General features: G+C 37.9%; 2 protein-coding genes across 4 annotated transcripts in view; one reads left to right on the forward strand and one right to left on the reverse strand.

Moving 5' to 3' along the window:
- Window positions 1-46: 46 nt before the first annotated feature.
- On the forward strand, window positions 47-26817 carry rec114 (REC114 meiotic recombination protein). Of its 2 annotated transcripts, none has more exons than XM_062024034.1 (6): window positions 47-257; window positions 3856-3945; window positions 17726-17809; window positions 18002-18195; window positions 21153-21221; window positions 22841-23010. In XM_062024034.1, exons 1-6 carry the CDS (start codon window positions 171-173, stop codon window positions 22863-22865), a joined length of 549 nt encoding a protein of 182 aa, XP_061880018.1. In that variant the 5' UTR covers window positions 47-170; the 3' UTR covers window positions 22866-23010. The 2 variants fall into 2 exon arrangements, with proteins under 2 accessions (XP_061880018.1, XP_061880010.1); XM_062024026.1 differs by having other exon boundaries at window positions 48-257; window positions 18002-18175; window positions 22841-26817.
- The window catches only part of nptnb (neuroplastin b), a 120737-nt gene continuing 116760 nt past the window's right edge, over window positions 23211-27187 (reverse strand). The window contains exons 7-9 of one of the 2 annotated variants that reach the window (XM_062024008.1): window positions 24548-24569; window positions 24403-24476; window positions 23211-24293 (exon numbers count right to left, since the gene is read on the reverse strand). In XM_062024008.1, the coding sequence (XP_061879992.1) occupies window positions 24416-24476; window positions 24548-24569 (83 nt within the window). In that variant the 3' untranslated portion in view covers window positions 23211-24293; window positions 24403-24415. The remainder of the gene's footprint in view (window positions 24294-24402; window positions 24477-24547; window positions 24570-27187) is intronic. The other variant, XM_062024015.1, reaches the window with a different exon arrangement.

Consider the following 27187-nt stretch of genomic DNA (forward strand, 5'->3'; position numbering starts at 1 on the left):
AATTCCCCTCCCCCACAATCAAACTTTATTGAAACGCTATCCAAACAGAGACACAACTCTCCTGCGCAAACGTGCAGTGCGCACACCAACCTCTCGGCGAGAAACACCGCTTGCGTCTGCGAGCTCACGACAAAAGTAACACTCAAAATAATGATAACAACTTACCAGAAATGGCCACGAGTGTGAAGTGGAGGTTGAAGCGTTATGGGCGCTTTATTCCAGGAACGGATGAGACCACCAAGGGGGAACCATGGAAGGTAAAATGAACCCCCGTCTAAAGATGCTAGTTTATACCGTCAGTGTTTTGCTAGTTAAGTAGCATACATGTGTCGTAGGTGTCTCTTAATTTACTTTACTTTAAACACTTTACTGGACTATTTGTACTTAATTAGCAGCTGGGATAGGCTCCAGCACCCCCTGCAACCCCTTAAGGGACAAGCGGTAGTAAATGGATGGATTGAAGCCCAAAACAACAGGTGTGTCGCATGTGACGTCAAATCGACGTTTTTAATGTTTTTTTCTATCATACATGGTAGCCAGCATACTTTTTAATATGTAGCTATTTTTATGTAACTTGCATTGTTGGCCCTGTGTTAATTATATAAGTGAACACTGGATACATTTGGAATACATTTCGCAGAGGTTATTGATGTCAACAGTATTGTTAATTAAATTGATGTTGTTTTCAAGCAACTAAAAATGTAACATTCTGCCTTTACTGTATATGTTATGTTAGACTACCTCTAAAATGGCGGTTGTTATAATCCATAGTGCATCAAAAATGGAATATTGCGATACACTGTAACAACTGGGTTCCTAGAACAGTGTTTTTCAATCACTGTGCCGTGGCACGCTAGTGTGTCGTGAGATACAGTCTGGTGTGCCGTGGGAGATAATGTAATTTCCCCTATTTAGGTTAAAAATATTTTTTGCAAACGAGTAATTATAGTCTGCAAATTATGAGTTGTTGAGTGCCGGGTGCTGTCTAGAGCTCGGCAGAGTAACCGTGTAATACTCTTCCATATCAGTAGCTAATTGCTTTGTAGATGCCGGAAACAGTGGGAGGCAGTGTGCAGGTAAAAAGGTGTCTAATGCTTAAACCAAAAATAAACAAAAAGTGAGTGCCCTTAAGAAAAGGCATTAAAGCTTAGGGAAGGCTATGCAGAACGAAACTAAAACTGAACTGGCTACAAAGTAAACAAAAACAGAATGCTGGAAGACAGCAAAGACCTACTGTGGAGCAGAGACGGCGTCCACAATGTACATCCGAACATGACATGACAATCAACAATGTCCCCACAAAGAAGGATAAAAACAACTGAAATATTCTTGATTTCTAAAACTAAGTAGATACGGGAAATATCGCTCAAAGGAAGACATGAAACTGCTGCAGGAAAATACCAATAAAAGAGAAAAAGCCACCAAATTAGGAGGGCAAGACAATAACTAAAACACTACACACAGGAAAACAGCAAACAACTCAAAATAAGTCACGGTGTGATGTGACAGGTCGTGACAGTACACCTACTTTGAGACAAGAGCTATAGTGATGCATGCTTGGTTATGGTTTAAAGTCATATCCAACAATTGCGAGAGACAACTTTTTACTGTCAACTGAGTTTCGTTGTTTAAGGATTTCTGCTGGTGCTGTGCCTCTGGACTTTTTCAACGCAAAAAATGTGCCTTGGCTCAAAAAAGGTTGAAAAACAATGCCCTAGAAAGGTACTGTAATGTGTGTGTGTGTGTTCCATCTAAGTAAGAAGTAATAACTGCCTGACTTGTGTGACTTTAGAAGGTTTTGTTATGCATGTAAAATGAATCCATCAAAAAGTGGCTGTATTGTATATTCTGTGCAGTCGCAAAAGCTTTCTCGTGGTTGACATTTTTTCTCCCCAAGCTGTCACTATGAACAATGACTATGGCTTTGTTTTACCAACCGTTTGCTCGACGACGCTATCACAGTGTGACAGTGAGCCAAAACACATAATACTTTAGCAGGAGCTGGAGAAAAAGAGAGAGACAGCAGTGTGAATTTAGCCATTACTTGTTAAATAATTTACTTACATGCTTTCCCCACTGAAACACATCGGAATATGTGGGTAGAGGAGAACTATGTCAAGTAGGGGTGTAACGGTACACAAAAATTTCGGTTCGGTACCTACCTCGGTTTAGAGGTCACGGTTCGGTTAATTTTCCGTACAGTAAGAAAACAACAAAATATACATTTTTGGGTTATTTATTTACCAAATTTGCAAAATCTTCCACGAAAAATATTTTTCTTAGTGGAATATTTGATGTGAAGTAATCGGAACCTTGGATAGGTCAATAATTCATAATAACATTGATTTTGATTCAATATTATGTTTTGAGCAATGACAGTTTGAAAGAAAAAAAACTACTTTGTTTTATTAGTCAACATTGCAACTTTTTCTAAATTACATTTAACCTTTAAACTTTTTTATTTCACTTTTGTTATGTTTTTGTTTATTTTAATAGTATTTTTAGAATGTGCCGTGGGCCGCAAATGGCCTCCGGGGCACACTTTTGACACCCCTGCTAAAGATGATAAAAAATTTAATCTGATAAATCTATGGATAAAAAGCAGAGCCTGGCGACGCATGCGCGTTTATCATAACTCTCTCGCTCTCTCTGTCTCTGCCCCTCCCTCACGAATGCTGCTGCGCGCACAATTTGTTTTGTTTTTAACCCCTTCTTAACCCTGAACGTACATTGAAAATACACGCAACCCTAACTCAAAATGAAACTCCACCCTGACAGCGGCGCAAAAGAGGACATGTCCGGTGAAAAGAGAACGTATGGTCTGTCTATCGTAGCCCGTTAGCTGCTAGCATGCCGTGTGTTGTGCCTCGGTGTGCATTGTTTACACAACGTGCGTTACGCTACTTAATATGTCCGTGTGGAAACTCGTTCGGTACACCTCCGAACCGAACCGGAACCCCCGTACCGAAACGGTTCAATACAAATACACGTACCGTTACACCCCTAATTTCAAGTGATTATGTTAGGTTGAGTTATAAGCTATGGTGCAGTAGACGGAAAATTGGGCGATTTGGAGTTCAAACAACAAACAAATGGCTGAAAATGTCGGTATTTGAAGTTCATGCCATTGTTGTGAGTAGGGCTGCAACTAACAACTACTTTGGTAATCGATTAATCTGTCGATTGTTACTTCGATTAATCGATTAATAATCGGATAAAAGAGACGAACTACATTTCTATCCTTTCCAGTATTTTATTGAAAAAAACAACAGAATACTGGCACCATACTTATTTTGATTATTGTTTCTCAGCTGTTTGTAAATGTTGCTGTTTATAAATAAAGGTTTATAAAAAAAATAATTTTTTTTTAAAAGTAGCCTCTGCGCATAGCATAGATCCAACGAATCGATGACTAAATTAATCACCAACTATTTTTATAATCGATTTTAATTGATTTAATCGATTAGTTGTTGCAGCCCTAGTTGTGAGTGACATCAGATGCAACAGTTAATCTCACCTCAGTGAGCATCTCTTCAAGTGTATTACTGTTTTTTGGCCTTTTTTGTCATGCTACTGTACCACAGAAGGATACCCATGATGGCAAAGAAGATAAGTGTCATGATAACCATAGAACTAGAATTTAACTTATTAAGCAACAGATGTTAGTATAGATAACATGTAGCTGAAGGCATAAGACAACATGACCAGAGCAAGTTTTACAGACCATGGGTCTCCCTTATGTGTCTGTCAGGCGTCTTTAGGGGTTGTTTTACTTTAGTGTGGTTATATTTGGTTTTGTTTACCTTTTTTTTTTACATCTGTATAAAATGATTATTCTCCCTCCATCCCCTCAAGACATTTGAAGCGAAGAAAAACGAACCAGAAATTATCCTCACAATTGTGGACTACGGATACTTGATGGTCCTGCATGGACAGCAATGCTTGGTAAGAAGGACAAAATTGATTATTCTTTGAATTTGATTTGCATGCTGTTGTGCTTAGTGTTGCTTTGCATCCTTGTGGACTCTTTAAATTGTACCAATCCTTTTTAATGCTCTGTTTCATTCCTCTAATTATTCAGAAAAAGCAGTTAAAACTATAATGAAAAGAAAACGAAAAAGGAAAAAAAATAAACTAGCAGCTTCTTTAGCAGCTTATATATACTTAAAAAAAAAAAATTCTCTTTATCACTTGTCAATAGACATTTTTAGTCATTTTAATTTTAAAATTTTATTTACAAAAAAATCACACAGAATGTGAAACAGCCTAATAAAAGAATATAGAAAAACTTCAACTCCGCCCTAATTCCACATTTGCACTACTTACAATATGAATTTGCACAGCAATTGAGAAGACATACAAATACAGTAGTAAAAAGAAAAAAGTAAAAACAAAAATTAATAATAGCCACAACAGTATCAATAACAATAATACTAGTAACATTGATACCAGTGATTAAAACATTCAACTACAACAAACAAAATTAATTGCAATATCACAAAAAATATACATCATTATTATTATTATCACTCATCATTTCCATCAGTCGTTAATAAAATACACAATAACAATAAACGTAGCTTACACATGTATTTAATTTCATAAATTTGACAGTCCCACTGCAGCCTTTATTTACCACAAGGAAGATAAAGTCCTATTTTAGGTTAATTTTATAATTAAAACACATTCATATAATTGATCCAATATTTCAAGATATGACTCATCAATTGTAAATGCATTTTTTTCTACTGATAGCATCTCCATAGCTTGTTTATACCAATTATTTCGAGTTGGACGATCAACATACCGGTATATCCATTTTCTTAGTATTATTGTCTGTCATTGTATCGTTACTCTCTGTAATAATTTTTGATAATGGTCAAAACTACAACCACATTAGCATAGTCTTGGACTTGCAAATATACTATTTATTTTTAAAAAAAATTTCTAGTGATTTTTTTATCATGATTTTTTTTCCACAAATGTATTAAAAATAAAATGTTTGGATATTCCAGGGTTTCCCTTAAACTGCAAAGACACCTGTGGCAGTGGGGGCGTGTTCACAAGATGTCAGCTCAAAAATGTATAGATTTAAAACAAATCTGTTTTTATTAATTAGTATTAAAATCAATTTTTTTATCCTTTTGCTATATTTTAAATTGTTCCTGCTTTTTGTACAAGGTACTTTGTTGAGAGTTTTTCAAGATTTGACAGACTTTTAATGACTTTAAAAAAATTAAAAACAACTAGCAACAAATCTAGCAGCATCTTGTGGTGTTATTATAGAATGTACTCGTGTTTAGAGCATACTTGCCAACCCTCCCGGTTTTACCGGGAGACTCCCGGAATTCAGCGCCTCTCCCGATAACCTCCCGGAAGAAATTTTCTCCGGATAAACTCCCGGAATTCAGCCGGAGCTGGAGGCCACGCCCCCTCCAGCTCAATGCGGACCTGAGTGGAGACAGCGGCGACAGTCTGTTTTCACGTCCGCTTTCCCACAATATAAACAGTGTGCCTGCCCAATCACGTTATAACTGTAGAATGATCGAGGGCGAGTTCTTGGTTTCTTATGTGGGTTATGTGGGTTTATTGTTAGGCAGTTTCATTAACGTCCTCCCAGCGCGGTAACAACACACAACAACAGCAGTCACGTTTTCGTCTACCGTAAAGCAGTTTGTCTGCCGTAAACAGCAATGTTTTGACACTTTTAAACAGGACAATACTGCCATCTACTGGATAGCCTCCGGAACACTGAAATTCAAGTATTTCTTTTATTTATGTGTATAATAAAATATATATATATATATATATATATATATATATATATATATATATATATATATATATATATATATATATATATATATATATATACCATAATTTCCGGACTATAAGCCGCTACTTTTTCCCCTCGTTCTGGTCCCTGCGGCTTATACAAGGGTGCGGCTTATTTACGGCCTGTTCTTCTCCGACACCGACGAAGAGGATTTGGGTGGTTTTAGTACGCAGGAGGAAGACGATGACACAATGATTAAAGACTGACTTTTCATATACCGGTAGGCTGGTTATTATTGATAACGTACAGGCGAGCACTTTGTATTACTTTGCACCGTTGTATTATTTGTACTCTGCACGAATGCTGTTCGCCATGTCAAAGATGTGAAAGTTTGATTGAATGATTGAAAGATTTATAGTTAATAAATGGGACGCTTTGCGTTCCCAAACAGTCATCTCTGTCCCGACAATCCCCTCCGTGGTAGCAGGAACCCCTATATACTACGCTAATTACACATCAAAACCCTGCGGCTTATAGTCGGGTGCGGCTTATATATGGAGCAATCTGTATTTTCCCCTAAATTTAGCTGGTGCGGCTTATAGTCAGGTGCGGCTTATAGTCTATATAATAATAATTAATATATAATAATATATAATATAATAATATAATATATATAATATAATATAATATATAATAATAATTAATTATTATATAGCTAGAATTCACTGAAAGTCAAGTATTTCATACATATATATATATGAAATATATATGAAATACTCGAGTTGGTGAATTCTAGCTGTAAATATACTCCTCCCCTCTTAACCACGCCCCACCCCACCCCCCGGAATCGGAGGTCTCAAGGTTTGCAAGTATGGTTTAGAGCAGGGGTGTCAAAGTCAAATGGACGGAGGGCCAAATAAAAAATTTAGCTACAAGCCGAGGGCCGGACTGTTCGAATGTTCATTGAAAAATTTTTAAATGACGCATATAGTCTAGTGAACCTAATTGAACCTACTGAAAACCTAACAAATATATTCCAATATGATCAGATAAATAAAGCAATATTTTCTTATGGCTCTGTCAGTAATCTTTAATTTTCAACAGACACAAAAGACAAATTTCCTTTATATAAAAATCCCCATAACATGAACATTAAATGAAAGAAACCGGTATTCAAGGCACCATCAGTAGCCTATATTTTCTATTTTAGCAAAAGTGGACTAAATTTACTTCAAAGAAAAAAACAATAATAGCAATTTTCTATCATCCACTCAACTGAAATATTTTTAAAATATAATTAAATTGAAATACAATAAAATAAAGTGCAAAAATCTATAAATCAAAAACAACACTTTGTTTAAGGAGAAGTAACATGCAGTGAAAACAAATATTAAACTTTAACTTTTAAACTTGAATTGAGTAAAAACTCTAAATATGTGATTGCACAGTAATGTTCACATTAAACCCCCCTCCTCCCTCCGTGGGAGGGAGGCGAGTTGGGTGCCCGAAACACCCCGCTGGTTTCGGCCCGCCCCTTGGCGCGCGTGGCACGGCGGGCTCCGCGACCCGACGGCTGGCCCTCGTGGCTTGACGGCGGGCGCGTCCCGACGGGCCGCGCGTAGGGGTCAAACGCAGAAGTCTCAGGGCCTCGTGGTGAGGGGGTGGCCTGCGGGTTTCGGCCCGCTTGACCCCCCCGCTCCGCTTGGCGCGCGCGGCACATGACAGGTTCCGCCACCGACGCTCGGGCTGCAGCCCGACGGTGGTGCGGGCCCGGCGGTGACGCGCGGTTTGGGGAAACAAAGCAGAAGTCTCAGGGCCTCGGGGCCGGGTTTCGGCCCGCCCCCTTGGCGCGCGTGGCACGGCGGGCTCCGCGACTGACGGCCGGGCTGCAGCCCTTCGGCCGGCAGGCGCGTCCCGGCGGGCCGCTCGCCCCCTTTCGGAACCTTGGACCGGCATCCGCTTGGTGCGTGTAAAAGATCTGCGGTCTGCGGGCCGGTTCTAATAATAAATCAAGATCATCCCAAGGGCCGTAAAAAACCTTCTCGCGGGCCGGATATGGCCCGCGGGCCTTGACTCTGACATATGTGGTTTAGAGACTCTACTTCTGTCCCTCGATGTCCCTGACGAAAGAAGAGAGCTGAAGCGAGCATGACATCACACTTGCTTCGCGTTGTTGCTCGAGTTGGACTTTCTTTTCTTAAAAGCCACCACTGTCCTCTTAATATGTGCACATTTTGTAGATGGCTGTCCGCGGGTATATCTGCAATATATATAAAAATGTATATATAAAAATCACGTCCACATCGCTGACATGGTGACAACACTCCACAATGCCGTACGTTTTGTTTACATCCGGTTTCGGTAGCGTGGTTTTCGGTGTTCAAAGTCTTTTTTCAGTGGTCAAGTTTTCGGTACATCACTTGTCAGTAATATGCTATATATATATAAATTCCTACTTTAACGACCAGGTAATGTTAATGTTTTATGTTCGTTTGGTTTGGATTTGATGTCAGTTTTTCTCATGTTTGAAAACACACCGTCCGTGCCTGAAAGGTGATTGGCGGAAAATGAGGAAGTCGTTTTTTTGTGTAATGTTCTAATTGGTAATACGCTTATTGTCATTAGAATGTGTCACAGGCCAATAAAAAACGAGCTGCAGGATGCAAAAGAGCGTCTCTGCTCTACAAGGTGTTTTTCAAAAAGTGACGAGCGACAAGTCTTGTCAACTTTTCTGGGCTTAGTGGAGACTTGGAGACTAACATAAAAGCACATATCACTCTATCAATCCTGTTGTGCCCCCTCTCCTCTCCAACCACAAAAAGTAAGCGACAGAAGAATGTTCATTTTAATTGTATGATATTTTACCATATTTGTAAAGTTTTTTGCAACTTTTTTTGTCTACTCCACAATGACCATAATATACAAATAGTGCTATTTGTATTGTTATTTAAAGCGATGACTTGAATTTGTTAAATATTTTATAGAGCATTCGGTATATGTGTATTGTTTTTTATTTTATTTTGTACAACATTAATATGTCAGTTCTCCCCAGATATTGATCAAAACTTTCTTTGAAAAATATTGTATAAAATAATTAATAATTGCAAAACAAGGCAGGTTGACAAACAGTTGTATCAAACCTCAAAAGAAAGCTCTCTAATTATTATAACATTACTGTATAAATTCTTAGTAGTTTATTATTAATCTATATAAACCATCATTATAACTAACTAGCAAATGTTTTGCATGTGTTTATTAGGTTTATCATGTGTGTTGACTTATGTGCAAACCCATGTACTTTCTTCAACAACTTGTTTATCACACAATCGCCATTTTGATAACACGTTTTAGAGAACCTAACAAGGTACTAATCCCACGCGGGCTTTGTTTGTTTGGTTTGTTTAATTGTTTTAAGATTGGCGCAGTGTCAAGAGGGACAAAAGAGACATGTCTTAAATCCCTCCTGCGGCTTGAGGGACGACTCCCAAAGCCAGTTAGCAATGATGAGGCACATTTCACTCGCGGGAAAAAGAGGGGTGGGAAGAAGTTTCAGGCTGCTCATCACTTCTTCATGGACGCTAATCTCAGTTTTATGAATACGCTGAAAATCACCAGATTAAAATGGGTGCAGCAGATCATGCAGCAATTAATTCTGATGTTCCACATGCGCCCATCGGACTGTGGAATGTGTTCATCCATGAAACTACTTGCCATATACCTCCATTTGCGGTTCTGTAATTCAGAAAATAAATTATTATGGCTGGAAATCATTTAGGGCTGCATCTGCGAATGTCATGCTTGTGATGCTGGCAATTTATAGTGTGTCACACTTGTTATTATACTGTAGCTTGCCTGTATTATAGGTTGCAGCATTTAATATGATTTCAATTAATTAGTTATATTGCTTTCCAAATGACAAACGTAGCAGGGAGGGAACATGTACAACTACATTACAGAAAGAGCAAGCAATGGTATCTGTGTAATCAGAATATATGAAATACTATATCATATATTGGGGCCATTTTTGCCACAACAATCATTTAATATGGTGCTACTAAATTCGAACCACCTTCGACAGAGATGTCAGCTCAGTAAGCATGTAAAGGGTCAGCTTTATTTTTGGCCTTTCGTATGTACTTATTTATTTTACCAACGTTTGAATAAAAAGAGACAACCAGACATTGAACTTATTCCTAATTATGTATGTTTCTGTCTTGGCTGCTCAGCAAAATTTGGCTAAAATAGCAATAAAGCCACATCAATAATAAAAGAAGAATGAAATGTACACGGCAAAGTCCATTATGTGAAATTACTTGACTCCTGCACGAGCTATATTCTCTCTCTGCATATTATTACAAGTCTGTAATTTTATTAACTTCTTTATATGACTTAAAGGTAGGGCTGGGCGATATATCGAATATATCGCGGGTTTGTCTCTGTGCGATGTAGAAAATGACTATATCGTGAGTATTCGAGTATACGTTCTCACGCAGTTGCTTTCAGCTGCGGGCATTAGACTACAGGCTTTTCTCACTCTTTCTTGTCTCTCCTTCTCACAGAGAGGTAACACAAGCGCACCTTCTTACATACGTCACATGCTGTCGCGCGTGCAACGTCATATGCTCTCGCAGAGCAGAGAGGTTGCGGCATGGGTAAAGTTAGCTGTGGCAGGTAGTGCTAGCGGAGCGGTGCGAGTGGTAATACGAGAGAGAGAAGGTGCAAATCTGGTAACAAATGGAGAAAGGAGAATTAATTCCCAAGAAAACAGCACGGGGTCCATCGTCTGGCGGTGGTTTGGCTTCAAGCGGAAAGATGTCGAACAGACAACCGTAATATGTAAAGTATGCGGCAAAAGCGTTGCTACAAAAAGTAGCAGCACTACTAATTTGTAGCATCATTTTAAATGTCACCCACTAGAGAATGAGGAGTGCTTGAAACTCTGCATGTCAACATCTCCGGCCGGTGCCACACCAACACAATGCCCAAGCAAACAGCAATGACCCAATTGAGGCTGGCGTCTTCCATTTCCAGATCAACACCGTATGAAAAAAAATTGTTAACAACAGAAGGCGATAACGTCCGCAGTAACCTACCACATACACTATTTGATTACCTATTGTGACATCATGCACAAAAGTGCACTTTATTTGTTTTAAAATATTGTAGTGGCGTTCTGTACAAAAAGTGCACTTTAATTTAGTGTTGTTTTGATAAGTCATCTTAGTGACATCATGCACAAATATGCACTAATAGCTTGTTTTAAAATGTCTCTGACAATCTTGCACTTTTTGTTTTGAAATTACATGAATGTTTGTGCCACTGCTTAATAACTGTTTAATAAATACAGTTTTGATGAATTGACTTAGTTGTGATTTCCCTCTCTGCATGAAAGTTTAAAAGTAGCATACATTAATGCAGTATGAACAAGAATGTTTTAATGTAGACACATAGAATCATCATACTGCTGTGATTATATGCATCAAGTGTTAATTCAAGGCTAAGGCAAAATATCGAGATATATATCGAGTATCGTGACATGGCCTAAAAATATCGACATGTTAATAAAAAGCCATATCGCCCAGCCCTACTTAAAGGTCCCTATGGTGCAAACATTACTTTTTAATGATATTGTAACAGTAATATGGGTAACAGCCTAAAGGCTGTTTATGTGCACCAAATGTGAGAAAAATGTATCATCTCTCTCTTTCTCTTGTTTGTTCCACTTTTGAAAAAAGAGGGAAAGAGGCATGCAAATGGTCCCTTTTAAAAATACAGGTTTTCATTAAGAAAAAAAAAGAAGTAAATATAGGGCTGGAACGAATATTAAATCGATTCATTTGATTAAGAAAAAGCTTTTATTTACTTTATGTTGCTTCGATTAGTCGTATAACTAATTAACTTATACAACTGATCAAATCTGCAACAAATTATGGGCCTGGACCTTTAAATATGCGGACATAGTTTCCGCACGGCCGCTGCAATAGAGCGTAAATGACAGCGGTGGTGTGTGGCGGCGAACAGCGGAGAGTTTTACAAAAAAAATATTATTAATTTACACATGTTAAAGGTGCAATTTCAATGTTGATGATGCGCATTTATTAGAAAAAAAGATTGACGGATATGGCATGCAGAAATAATGGTTGTTTATTTAAATTATTTTACCTTAAATATATATTGAGGCTATAAAGTGTGTTTTATCTGATTAATCGAACAATCAGTCAGTTAGCTGCAGCCCCCTCAAAAAAATATTCCTCATGAGCATTATACCGCCTCCTACCCACACTTAGCTTTATGAGCCCATCCCAAGTTTACTGAATAACAATTTTGCATAATTTGCATAATCAGCCCTGATGTGACGTCTGTGCATGTCATTGTAAAGGATGCTGTTGGAGACACAAAGTGAGTAGAAATTAGGATAGGGCGGTATGGCCTAAGATATATATCGCAATTTGTATTGCAGCCTACTGCCTACTCTGGCTGGGATGATATTTATCACATAAATTTAGCAAATAACTCACAATGGAACCATTCATGCTCATAGACTAGATCTGACCAATCTAAGTCTATGAGCACGAACTGATGAAGCCTACTCGGATGAGAGGCAAAATGTCTTCTAAGACAGACCAAACAGTCCAGTTGTGATTGATTGACTGCCCTGAGATTACAGTGACCTGGATGAATGAGAACATTCATAGACAATGGAACCATTTCCAAACGGGTTCCAAGGCTCCTAATTTGGATGCTGACATATACGGTAACATAATGTGTCCTTTCTGGTTATATTATTTTTGCTAAACTATTATTAATCTCCTTGCTAATTCAGTGTGAATAGCTGGTTACTTAGTGCTGTAACATGGTTCTCTAACATAATATGGCAGTATTGTTCATAACATAACACTGATACTAAAAATGTTCAAGATCATTAAATGATTATATTTTTGATCACAATTATTACCAGACAAAAATACAGGAAGTTCCCTTTCATTACATACACTATTTTGGACAAAATAAAGTACATTTTGCAAAATTACTAAACATGTTTAGCTTTTACCCTTTAAAGTATTTCCTTAGTTTATTACAAAAATAAAAAAATGAAAGAAAAAAAAACTATTTTGTGATAATAAAACATATAGATCAAATCAGTGTAGTATCCACCATGTACTGATACTAAACTTGGTATTGTTACTGTCGATATTGCCTTGTATTGAGCCTCCCACCCCTGTTTGCATTGAGGAGCTCTAGCTAGCGGTTAGCATATTGTATTGTCCTACGGTGTGTAGTGTAGCATGTTCAGCTATTCCTCATCATCCAGTGAAAATTATCCTTGTAAGAAACGTATTCTGTTGCCACAGGCAATTAGTTGGCCGCTAACAAGGACGCTAAATTGTGTTGAGGATGTGGCTTAGCACTGTGGAGGGATGTTAGCCGCTATCAAGGGTGCGACATTGCTTTGAGGCTTGTCGTTGTCAAATTTGCTGGACAGAGCTAGAATGTATCATCAACATGCATTATCACGATTTGACAACAGTATCAGAAGCTCTACCGCCTCTACCGTTACCAATTTATATTGTCTATTTTGCATAACCCTGGTAGAAACAAAACAAATACCATATTTTCCAGGCTGTATAGCGCACCAGTATTTAGCCTCACCCACGAAATTTTAGAAGTAAAAAAATAGTTTTACATATATTAGCCGCACTGGACTATTAGCCACAGATATATACCGGTACAAAAGATTTTGTAGATGTTTATTTACATTCCTAAATTGTTTCCAAACCGTGTCTGTAACATGGCAGTAAAACGGATGATCAAACAAAACAAAAGTCAATGTCATGGACACACTAGCTGTGGAAGCTAGCTCTCCAATCAGCTAAACAGACTTAATAACTGCACAGTGATGTTTTGGTGAATTTATAAAACTAAAACAATGCAAAAAGAAAGCTATTGTAAGTAAATAATACTAACAAAGACACTTGTAAACGTTTTAGCATATTTGTTAAGGCTAACGATGCTAGCTTGATTACATTACAATAGCACATACAAATAAGCATGAAAACACTCCTTCAAACATCACACATGAGATGGTTTAGTAAGTATGAATTGTTTTAGTTCTTTTGTAAAACTTACAAACGTTGCTTGTAGTGATAAATGAGGAATCTTTTCGAGCAGGAATGCTATGGATGAATACTTCCGGTTCAAGGAACAAATCAAGAAGAACATTTTCAACCCGCAGCAGCTGCAGTGAGCGAACTCATCCAAAAGATTGCACCATAACAAAAACAATAGCACACTTGTTCAGTGTCTTTGTCGGTGTTCTTTAAAAACAAGGGATGCAACAGTATTTTAGATACCGTGGTATTACGGTTTCAAAGTTTTCACAATAATGCCGTGATGTGTGACGGCATCAAACAAAAACTTGGTGTGTAGTTTTTTTCTGGCCCTTTAGCGTCTTAAAATAAACTATATTTCCCGGAATCCTCTGGTGCGTGGCATAGAACACTGTAAGCAGGAAGTCAAGTGGGTTAGTAGTAGATGAGAGAAAGTTATGTTGTTAACAAACATACAAACAAACCCTGCTAAAAACATAACCTTGCTGGTGAAGGTGAGAAAGTCTGTGTGCTGCAGTGTAAAGCGCACCACTTTCGTCTCGAAAGTTTCCGAGGCGACACAGGGCCAGCCAGTCACGTCGCACCGCACAGAGGAAAATCACCCCCAAAAAACTGTGCACCGTAGGAAATAGGAGTAACTTGAAAAACTACTTGATAAATTATCAATCCATCCATCCATTTCCCACCGCTTATCTCTTTCCATGGAGCCTATCCAGCTGCACTTGGGCGGAAGACATACAGGGTACACGTTGGACAAGTGCCCACCTCATAAACCGTCACCAAGAAAATATATTTGTAGCCAAACATCAGTTTGTGAGGTATATACATTATTAATAGTTAAATTGTTAGTTAACATTTCTGAGAAAAAGCATTGTCTCAATTTCCCCTTGGGGATCAATAAAGTACTTCTGATTTCCCAAACTGATATTAACATGGCCAGTGTTGTCCACTGTGAAGGACACTGCTTCTCAGAAAGTAAAAGTTGTAAGACACTAAAGTTTTGAACATTATTGTTTTACATTGGATGTTGACATTTTCACTTTAAAGGCACTCAACTTTAATTAAAAAAAAAAATGCTTGAAACAGTGGATGGTCTTTCAAAATACATGTTTGTAGTAATAAATATGATTAGAACATTTGAACATTATGTATGCGTTCAATTACAGCAGTTCTTTTCAAATAGTGGGGCAATACCAGGGTGTTGCATGTGACCTTGGGGATGTTGTTTCCTTTAATGTTAATAAGCTTACAATGTTATGCAAAAGTATAGTTATAACTTTTTTATAGACAAATTATACTATATATAGTCTTGGCAGGGGGGGGGGGCAAAGTATTATCTTCTTCCTGGGCGGGGGGTGTAACAGAAAATATTTGAAAAGCACTGAATTTATTCTTAACATTCCTGACACTTCATTTAACACACTATGCTATTTTTAAGTCTTTTTGGGAGGGGATATATATATATACCACAATAATATCATACTGCGGCCTCAATACCGTAATATCGTACCGTGAGATTTTGATACCGTTTAATCACTAATGAAAACCATTTGTTGAACACAAATCATAATGGCTGTTAGCAAAGAAAAATTCACAAATTAGCTGCACCGTTTTATAATCTGCAGGTTTCAAAGCGTGCAGAAAAAAAGTAGCGCCTTATAGTCCTGTAAATACAGTATCTTAAGAACTACAAAAACTTTTGTTGATTCCTTATTCTTTTTATATATATATATATATATATATATATATATATATATATATATATATATATATATATATATATATATATATATATATATATATATATATATATATATTAGGGCTGCAACAACTAATCGATTAAAATCGATTATAAAAATAGTTGCCGATTAATTTAGTCATCGATTCGTTGGATCTATGCTATGCGCATGCGCAGAGGTTTAAAAAAAAAAAAAAAAAGTTGTTTTTTTTGTTTTTTTAAATAAACCTTCATTTATAAACTGCAACATGTACAAACAGCTGAGAAACAATAATCAAAATAAGTATGGTGCCAGTATGCTGTTTTTTTTCAATAAAATACTGGAAAGGATAGAAATGTAGTTTGTCTCTTTTATCCGATTATTAATCGATTAATCGGAGTAATAATCGACAGATTAATCGATTATCAAATTAATCGTTAGTTGCAGCCCTAATATATATATATATATATATATATATATATATATGTATATATATATATATATATATATATATATATATGTATATATATATATATATATATATATATATATATATATGTATATATATATACTTACATACCTTATTCTTTTTATATATATATATATATATATATACTTACATACCTTATTCTTTTTATATATATATATATATATATATATATATATATATATATATATATATATATATATATATATATATATATATATATATATATATATATATATATATATATATATATATATATATATATATATATATATATATATATATATATAAAATGTCACAATTAACACTGAGGCGCCTGTCGAGTGCTTTTAGATGTTTGTTCAGTAGAGCGATCTCGATCTGTGCTTTCATGTCAGAGTCTCCAGAATAACATAACGCCATATTGGTCGCTAGTCGATTTTGTGAAAAACAGTAGCTGGATATGTCGGAATACTCGCTATATATAGCCACATAGTCGCTAAATTTGCCACAGTCACGGTTCCATTATAATGTATTTATGAGTGAGGGCGAACATGTAGCGCCAAATTAATTTGTTGGCGGTTCAAATGTATTTGAAACATCCCACCACGAATAGATAAATGCATGGGAAATTGAGAGGTTCAGAGTTATATGTAAAGTTAGAGTGTATATGTAGAAAGTGGATAACGTGTAGAACACCGCTTCTTCGGCACAAACGCTTTTTCAGATACAGGGGGTGGACAAACACACCTCCTTAGCAATAAAGCTACGGAGACAAAGAAATACAGCATCAAGGCTAGATTTTGGACAACACACTTCCAGTACACTACTTTAGGAACTCTGATACTGATTTTAAAAAAATACATGATGTATAACTTAGCCTATTACCTAGCAAACCAAAAAACGTAAAATAGTCTTTATACCTTGTTTGTAGAGTTCCTTTCTGCAGACACAGGTATGATTGCTGCACCAGTCAGCCTGATATTCAGGTCAGACTGCAGAGAGCTTTCAACCTGGATGATAGACCGGTCTATTATAGATAGGTGCTGTGAACGCTCAGGGAAACCTTCAGTAGCGGGGAGCTTAGACCTACAGGCCTCACGATAAGGCCAACGGAGGAAGAAAAAAAGCAGCTGTGAACTGGAATTTTCTATATTTAAGAGAATAGTAGGTGAACGTCTTCAGAGCAGCTGACTTAGACATGTCGTCAGCAGAATGGAATCAAGACAGTCTTACAAAAGGAACATTTAATTTGATCATAACATTTAGACACTGCCTTATTGAAGCTGCTACTATTGGATAGTTTAACTGTCACTTAGCTAAATGGTAAAACATGACATTCAGTCATATGTTTGCATTGTTGTATAGTGAGATTGTTGTAGTAATATGCGAAAAACAAAATGAATTGAGTGAACAGGATGGAACCACTGTATTTCAGTGTAATATATGTTATAAATATACTCCAGAATCAGACCTGACAAAATAACCTGCAGTTTGCAGCCTAAAATGTTTCCACACTCAGTGTTTAAGTTACTGAGAAAATAGAGACCCCTGCTGACAGACTAAAGTAACACTGAGACATGTGTGCATCAATACTTTGTTGTCATGTCATTTCTGAAGATGTGATTTATATGATATGATTTGTTTCAAATTGTAGGAGACAATTCCTTTGCACAGTGCCAGCGATTTTCTCAAAGTCCATCAAAAATCTGACAATCTGATGATTCGACATACTATAAAGGTGAGTTGTAGTTTATGGCCACGAAAAATGTGCAATATTATTTGTGTTTTTATGGGGCCTGTCATTACATGTTTTCTCGCTTTGTGTTCTACAAAAACACCCACCTTGTTTTTTCAATAAATGGTATGCTGATTTGTCAACAAACAAAATAACAAAGAAAATTTGAGTGACAGCAGAGTGATGTGTCCTCAGGGAGCGAGCCGCCTGATCAGGATGCAGTTTGATGGAAGTAACAAGGCGCAGGCCATCAAAGAGTGCTCGAGTGCTGCGGAGCGACTCAGAGAGCATGTGCCCGTCGGCACTCAAGACGACACCCTGCCGTCAAATAATCAGCCCCCTGCAGATGACCCTGCGCCAGGGACACAGGTGGCACTTATCACAATTCAGTAAATATTGAAAAAAAAGTGTACTTCTTTTAACTACTCATAAAATGTAAACATTTTTAAATTTTTAAAAAATATTTTACGTGTTTATTTGCCGACCATTTTTAATTTAAAAAGTAAAATACTCAAGACAATTAACACATTTCCCTGTAATTATTATTAAATATGATGTATGGTGTTGCCAATCAACCTATCCCCAGGTGCATGTCCTTGGAGGTGGGAGGAAGCCGGAGTACCCGGAGGGAACCCACGCAGTCAGTGGCGTTTTGTCCAGGGTGTACCCTGCCTACCGCCCATGTGCTGCTGGGATAGGCTCCAGCACCCCCGCGACCCCAAAAGGGACAAGTGGTAGAAAACGGATGGATGAATGATGTATGGGCATCAGGGCTGATTTATGAGCAGTCTCAACTAGGTCAGCTTCACAGACCAGACACTAGATGGTGCTATTTACAATACTGTAATTCTTGGAGGTCACATTGCTGTCACAAACAAGCAAATAGAGGGAGACTGTCTATGTACTGCACATACAGTATGATGCAGTATATGCTGTGTCAAAATAAATATTTACTGTATTGAAATACGGATGGAAACTGGATACCTACAGAAAATTGTATTTCTTTTTTTAAAACTAAAACTGATGATATTTGTCTAATGCTTAATATTATTGTGAAATTATATTCCTACTCTAAAATGATGATAGTAAATTGGCATCCAAATAATTTGATAACTATTGATTAGTGATGGAAAACTGCCTATATTGTTGTATTTAGAAAAAAATACATATGTAAAATACATTCAATTATTTGTATTATGTTTACAAAATCTATTTAGTTTTAGAGGGAAACAAGTTTTCATGTAAAATATATGTGCATATTTTTTAGAATATTTGTATGTAAAATATAATAATCTTGAAAGTATTTTTTAGATGGCGGAAAATATTTTTCCCTATACCTTTATATGAAAAATATTGACTTTTGACAATTGTCCATGTTAAAACATGATTGATCACATACCAAAAATGTACAGAACTCTAACCCCCCGTGGTAAGTGAATTTCCGTGACGTTGGGACGCTGCTTATTTTTTTATTTGTATGAATATAATATGTATTTAAAGGCCTACTGAAATGAATTTTTTTTATTTAAACGGGGCTATGAGATCCATTCTATGTGTCATACTAGATCATTTCGCGATATTGCCATATTTTTGCTGAAACGATTTAGTAGACAACAACGACGATAAAGATCGCAACTTTTGGTATCTGATAAAAAATAGCCTTGCCCCTACCAGAAGTAGCGTGACGTAGTCAATTGAAAGGCTCCTCACTTTTTCCTATTGTTTTCAATGCAGCTAGAGCGATTCGGACCGAGAAAGCGACGATTACCCCATTAATTTGAGCGAGGATGAAAGATTCGTGGATGAGGAACGTAAGAGTGAAGGACTAGAATGCAGTGCAAGACATATCTTTTTTCGCTCTGACCGTAACTTAGGTACAAGCTGGCTCATTGGATTCCACACTCTCTCCTTTTTCTATTGTGGATCACGGATTTGTATTTCAAACCACCTCGGATACTATATCCTCTTGAAAATGAGAGTCGAGAACGCGAAATGGACATTCACAGTGACTTTTATCTCCACGACAATACATCGACGAAACACTTTAGCTACAGAGCTAACGTGATAGCATCGTGCTTAACTGCATATAGAAACAAAATAAATAAATCCCTGACTGGAAGGATAGACAGAAGATCAACAATACTATTAAACCAGGGACATGTAAATACACGGTTAATGCTTTCCAGCCTGGCGAAGGTTAACAATGCTGTTGCTAATGACGCCATTGAAGCTAACTTAGCAACCGGACCTCACAGAGCTATGCTAAAAACATTAGCTATCCACCTACGCCAGCCAGCCCTCATCTGCTCATCAACACCCGTGCTCACCTGCGTTCCAGCGATCGACGGTGCGACGAAGGACTTCACCCGATCACAGATGCGGTTGGCGAGACGGAGGAAGTTAAGGTGAGTTCGGCGGCTAGCGCGTCTGCTATCCATCTCTGTCCTCCTGGCTGTGTTGCTGTAGTCCGCCGCTAACACACCGATCCCACCTACAACTTTCTTTTTTGCAGTCTCCATTGTTCATTAAACAAATTGCAAAAGATTCACCAACACAGATGTCCAGAATACTGTGGAATTTTGAAATGAAAACAGAGCTTTTTTGTATTGTATTCAATGGGGTACCAATACTTCTGTATCAACCGTTTACGTCACGCACATACGTCATCATATCTAGACGTTTTCAACCGGAAGTGTGGCGGGAAATTTAAAATTGCACTTTATAAGTTAACCCGGCCGTATTGGCATGTGTTGCAATGTTAAGATTTCATCATTGATATATAAACTATCAGACTGCGTGGTTGGTAGTAGTGGGTTTATAAGGCCTCCACATAGCTTTTACACACACTTATAAACATTTCCCATGCTCATAAAGCACTTCATACGCTTTTAAATTTGAGACACTGAGACCACTGTAAGTGAACTGTGACGTGGCAAGGGAACACCGCAATGACAAAACAGAACAGCAGACAGAAAGACAGTCAAAGCCTGCACAATTTACATCATTATTAATGACAAATATTCCACATAAGGTCCATTCTTTAAAATTGGTTGTATTTTGGAATACCATGTCCTCACAGTATTTTAAGTAGTTCTGGCCTGTGTGTGAAGGCCACATATAGTATGAAGGTGATGAAAAGGAAAAGTATGGACTGTACCAACAGGGTGGAATGTGACCTTTTGGCCAACACACACTGAAATGCAGTTGAAGATAAAAGGGCTTTGAGGGAGCGGGATATTTTTTAATTAGTAATGAAGCCAATTGATCGGACTCTCCACGCTGCGTCTCCTGCTGTGTCTTGTCAACTCTTTTTTTGTCCTCCTCCTGTGTGTCTCTGTGTCTGCAGGGTGAGGCCGCTGGAGGCGAACCTGAGGTTGCCCATGAAGGATTGCTGTCCATTCAGCGTCTTACCCAGGTAATTAAAGGGTGGTTCTTCAAAAAGGTGTAAATATTGTATTACAAATTGCTGTGTATTACTGTCTTTATGACAATAATTACTATCTAACCAAAGGCATGTAATTTTTCCGTATATATTTGGAAATACGTCTTTTTTATCTCTGTAAAAATATAAAAAAATATTTTCCGTTTTCCTTCGTTTTTTCCGACCTACAATGTGTGTTCAAATCTTGATACGTCTCTTTGCCATACCTGCCAAAAACTACGGTTTTCTCTTCATGAGTACGGTTTTTGATAATCCAGTGGTAAAAACTATTGTTTTCCATTAAAAATTATTAACTTAAAAGTCGAAGCTACGTAGAGAAGCAATTCCACGGGCAGGGGACAAAATATACGGCAAACTTCAATGATGATTGGTTGGTTTATGTATAAGAAAATCCATGATTGGTTGGTTGGTTTCCTACGATGAGTCACGATTGGTTAAGATTAGGGCAAAACATTACGGACAGACCAATCAGAGGCAAGGTAGGGCAGGTCATCGAACCAGGAAGGGAAATCACAACAGACTTCCCAAATCAGAAATCAGAAATACTTTATTATGACTGTGAGAGAGTCGGAGAAGAGGAGTGGGATTATTCAAGCGGGCCGTTTATATATTAAAAAAAACTAATAGAAGATGGCAGAGGGATTCTCTTCCTTAGATTTTTCTTTTAGCGATGGAGACGACGTCCAGGAAACCCACAATGTGTCTACTTGGCCAGATTTGGACATTTAACGCTGCACTTGACCAATGTAAAATATGCTATATATCACACACAACAACATAACAAGAAAAAGTGGGACATGAGGACAGAAATGTTCGCCACACTACCATAGAGCAAGCCGCGTTTTGATTTTCTCTTTAGAATGGGATGTTTTGTTGGCGGTCTTATTTACCGTCCACTCCTCCAAGCCCCCTTCAAATGCCTTTCCACCACATCAGCCATGTTGTAGGTTTTAGCGTTTGCATATGAACTCTACTGACAGATATAAATTAAAACTTTATTCTGATTTGTATTAGAAATGGCAACATGCATGTGCATGTACAAGCCAGTCTGCCCCACAACACGAGGACAGGGAAAAATAAGGAACTTTGTTATTTCAACTAAATAAATAAGGCGGACTTGCACAAAGTTTTTCGGGTAAACCACTACCATATACCGAGATATCCACAGACGTAAATATTGGGCAAAATCCACACTTAAGTCTCTAATCCCAAACGGCTCATTTGGTGAAAGTTGAAATAAGATAAAATTGTTTATAAATATCTCTGTCATGCCTCCATGGATTGATTTAAAATTCCGTGGACTTATGGGGATCCCAAGTACACAAAAACAGGTAAGAAAAGTATAGATTTTGCATAATAGGACCCCTTTTAATGTGGTCGACTATGTTGCTCATAGCCACCAGGTGGCCTATTTGCACAGGATTGAGGCTTGCTGTGATATATTGTGATGAATTAGTCAGTATTAGTTTTGGCTGTCAAGTGATTTCTTTTATGTTAAATAGCATCTCAGTGCTATATGCAATGTATTCTAAAATCATGTCAATGTGTGGTACATTAGCATTGCTTTAAGCTATCTGTTACACCCTCCATAGCACCTGCTGGGAGAGACCCCGCTGACGCTGCCTCAACTCTACCGCCAAGGCTCCTGGGAACATGGTGACCTGGAGGCCCTGCTACGCGTTTGTTTGCTGGATCCCAGCTTCCATGCTTTGGTAGAGCAGGTTGAGGGCGAACTGAAGAAAATACTTGAAGAGTGAATCATCTCGACAACTGAAGGCAGAGAGGGGTCAAGTCAGCGCTGCTCTTTTGTGTTTGTTTTTTTTCACGCCGTTTGCCACGTAGGTGTTAACTTGCCGAGCTGCCAGCGTTGACTGGGTGGGTTGTGGTCGTGCGTTAGCGCTTTGGAAGTTCCTAATGATGTTAAATTCACACGACTTAACAAAAAAACCACAACAAACATTTTTTCATGTTTTTATTCAGAAAAAAAATATTGGTCTTAATCATATGTTTGATCGTGGCTATATACTCTGGTCCATCTGCTCCCACGTTAATGCAGGTCCATTCCCACCGCAACACACATCGGTACATTGTATTGAAAGGAGGAGTCATGCAGCTACAGCAGTTCATTTTGCTATGCCAGCTTCCAAGGGGTCCCACAATATTAAAGCTCGACTGATTAAAACAAACTGCCCTCCATTTATCTATTCAAGAATACATTTTGCATAGGATTATAGCCATGCTATATAGTCGGAGAAAATAAAAAATACAAATCAATTAAATTAGGAAATATTTAAAAAAAATGTTTTTTTTTTACAGATTTCCTATCATTTGAACACTCATACTGCAACACATACAAGACACTCTAAGTTACTCTCAAAATAAATTAAAGTAATACACATACCATCAATATTTAGTTAGTTAAACACACATTAATCATGTTTTGTATTCACTCTCCATTAGCTTTAAATACTGTCTCGTCAATGAAGCCCTTGCTTCACAATAAAAGTTCTATTAAAAGTGGACTTATTGTCACAAAATCAAACATTAAATGACCATGATATGCTGTACAAATGTTCAAGAGGGGGAAAAGAAGACATTATATATATATATATATATATATGTATATTTATATAAGGATGACTATAAAAAATAGTTTGGGATGCAGAACAAAAAGCCACACGAGGGATAACAACAGAAGATGTCTATTCTGAGTATCCTATTGCGTTATTTTGCATGCATTTACATGATATGTAATACAAAAGGGGACCATCTCGTTTGAGGGCCGTTATTCAAATCAATAAAGGAGACATCAACACCACATCAAAAAATGTGTACGCCTCTTGGCGGCGATTTGTAGTCACTATTCGTCATCCTGACATCTCCACATGACAAGGCATGCTTATTCTGATTCCTTTGTTGCCAGTGTTACGCTGATATTGTTTCTCATAAAATGAGACAAGATATGCTTTATTGTTTTCCTCAAAATAGCCTGGGGCTCCATCCACCTTTGATGTCGCCAGAAAGATTGCAGTTTAGCTGTCTCATCTGCAAAGAGAAAGTAAAGGGAAGGCATGACCATGGTTAATCCTTGCGATGCGTTCTATATTTAGATGTAGCCCCCCCTCTCCCAATCACTACCCACGCGCTCTCTTACTTGAGTCCATTGCTTATTTCGTATTCCTTTGGCGGACATTTTTGTCTTTGTGGTTGTTTGTTGAATTTGTTTTCCTGGGAAAGAAAAGGCAGGTTTAAAAACAATAAGCAAGTCAGAGGAACGATGTGGAGGACGATTGACTTACATCGGTCCTACTGGTTCGTCATCTTTGACAAGGCAGGAGATGGAAAAAACAATAGTGGAGGGAAATGTCAGTCAAAGGTTAAAATATATATATATATATTTACAACTGCCCACAGTGGAACCTTCAGAGTCAAATCACAAACCGCTTCCAAAAACCATTGTTCTTATAGAATATTTTGCAAGATGGATTTTCTTGTTAACCGTTTATAAAAGACAATGCTTCTTTCTCAAGAACTGTTTTTAGAAATAACAAGAAGGATGGATAGATGGTTGAAGACAATCATGGCCATTCCTTAGCTGTTCGACAATTGTTTGATGATCGCTTCATAGATCCCCAGTAGCTTAATGGTGTGGGTGTGTGTGACAGGAAGAAAAGCTCTGACTCACGAGGGGAGAAGGCATTTGTCACACAGTGTTAATTTACATTTAGTGTGATGTCCCTGCCTAAAGTGCTGAGTACCCATTGAAGTTTCATGGTAAAAGTGCACAGGTTTTGGAGTGTACAAAGTGTTTTAAGAGCATAGGAATTGTTTATAAGTGTGTGTGAAAGCTGTGTGGAGGGCTGAAAAAGACTTAAAATGCATATAAGATTCATAAAAATCATACAATGATGTTCCTAAAATGCGGTCTGTACAAACAAAAATACCTAAAGAAGCTTTTGCAACCTTGCATGCATGAGCTATGTGGTCACCCAATGATGGCGATTTTTCAAAGTTGAGCTACTAACGTGAGCAATCATTGAATGTGTATTTTGCCGTAACAAACAACACGACTGCAGATTGTTAGTTGCTACTATTGGTCTGCCGTTGTGTATGTGCAGGCGCTCTCAGCATACAGGTATATACGTGTGGACGAGAGCGGTAAATGACAAGCCTGAATAGCAGAAAAATCCCTCCGACCGACAAGCAATTTGTATTGAATATAATTAGTAATTGTGAAAAATGTACATGTTCTGTTAAGCCACTAATGGTAATATGAACTAGCTGGGGGTGTTTAAAAATAAAATGTTGAGCTACTTGCAAACAGCCCAGTTAAATGTCCTTTATTTGGGTCATTATGGTAATTAGCGAGCTCAAACTGTAACGACTATGAAACTGTTAATTACTGTAAGGGAAACATTTTAAGCATAGTTTTGGCATTCCTAACTGCCATATCTGATAAAGATATACAGATATTACAATATACTGTATGTATACACACTGTTAGTTATTTACTTATAAAGATGACTGACAGTAGGGCTGGGTGATTATACGATCGTGATTATTGATCGCGATTGATTTGAGTTCGATCACGGTCATCAGCTGTTGGCATATTTCCTCGATTTTTGTGAGTGTTTGTGTTCGTGTATGTGCGCGACCTCCTGTTCCACCCCGCGAAAGTCAGGCTCGTCACAACGTAACTGATGTCCAATCAGCGTTATGCTTCTTCCCCTTACACAGCTTGGAAGTGCAAAATAAATAATAAAATAAAGAAATATGACTAACACTAGCATACAAGTTGAAACAACATTTGGAAGGAGCAGCGGCCTTAGTGACTACTAAGAGAATAAACACACCCACTAATTCAACCAAAAAAAAAGGCATTTTATGTCTAAATATTTTTCAAACAGACTTTGTATTTGTCATGTCTGTGATTATGTTTTGTTTTAGTCATGTTCGGATTTGGTTTTGGACTTTTTGTGCACTTTTATTTGTCACCATAGCAACCATTAGTTTCACCTGGTTCACATTGTCATGTCACGCACCTGTTCACCTGTCTTGTCACGCACCTGTTTTCACTGATCACGTCACTATTTAAATCTGTCTGTTTCTGTTGTTCGTGCTGGCGTCCTCGCACTTTTTCATCACCCTGATTCATGTCATGTTCACAGTTCTTTACCAAGTAAGTTTTTGTTTATTATTGCCACAGTTTGTGTTTTTGTTTTATTGTTCATAGTTTTTGCCATTGTGCAAGTTTTGTTTTCATAGTCTAGTTGTTACCTCCGCTGGGAGCACCTTTTGTTTGCTTCCTTTTTTTATAGTTTATTAGTGTCAAAATAAATCATGTATTCAAACTCACGTCTGGCTCGCGCCAACTTTCCGTTGCCTTCTGGAGAAACAAGACCCAAGAACCCAGTCCTGACAGTAGGACGCCAGCATAACAGTTTCTCCAAACGAAAGTTGGACAGTTTTGACGAGGCAGCGTGGGAGGTCCTCCGCGCGATGGAGACCGAGACGCTGCGCTTTTCCCCCAGGGAGCGCAGGGGGATGATGTGGGGGAATGGAGGCAAGCTGGTGCCGATCGGCGCGTCGTTCCCGTCCCGGGAACTTGGACGAGGGAAGACTTCTGCAAGCCGGCAGGACACGCCGCTCCCCCAAGCCCCTCCCCCCCGGGCGGAAGCAAGCAGCAGCCAGCCCGGCTTCGCCCTTATGACATCACAGTCCAGGATTTTTTTTTCAATACTTTTTCTTTTGATCACTCACATACAGCAAAAAACTGTAAAAACATGATAAGACATTATCAGGACATGTTTTTACAAATTAGATCCTGTCAGTCACAGTCACCCAGTTTTCATGCCCCGCCCCCCAGAACTCAAGCCACGCCCAAGTCACACAATTATTTTTTTTCACCCACTCAATCCCAGGAAGAAAGACTTTTTGGA

Source organism: Entelurus aequoreus, linkage group LG02 (assembly GCF_033978785.1).
Source record: "Entelurus aequoreus isolate RoL-2023_Sb linkage group LG02, RoL_Eaeq_v1.1, whole genome shotgun sequence".
In the NCBI taxonomy this organism is placed as follows: domain Eukaryota; kingdom Metazoa; phylum Chordata; class Actinopteri; order Syngnathiformes; family Syngnathidae; genus Entelurus; species Entelurus aequoreus.

Coding starts and splice junctions, on each gene's coding strand:
- rec114 (XM_062024026.1), top strand. CDS start 171: ATGGCCACGAGTGTGAAGTGGAGGTTGAAGCGTTATGGGCGCTTTATT. Junction 258..3,855: donor CCAAGGGGGAACCATGGAAG/GTAAAATGAACC, acceptor CATCCCCTCAAG/ACATTTGAAGCGAAGAAAAA. Junction 17,810..18,001: donor TGATTCGACATACTATAAAG/GTGAGTTGTAGT, acceptor ATGTGTCCTCAG/GGAGCGAGCCGCCTGATCAG.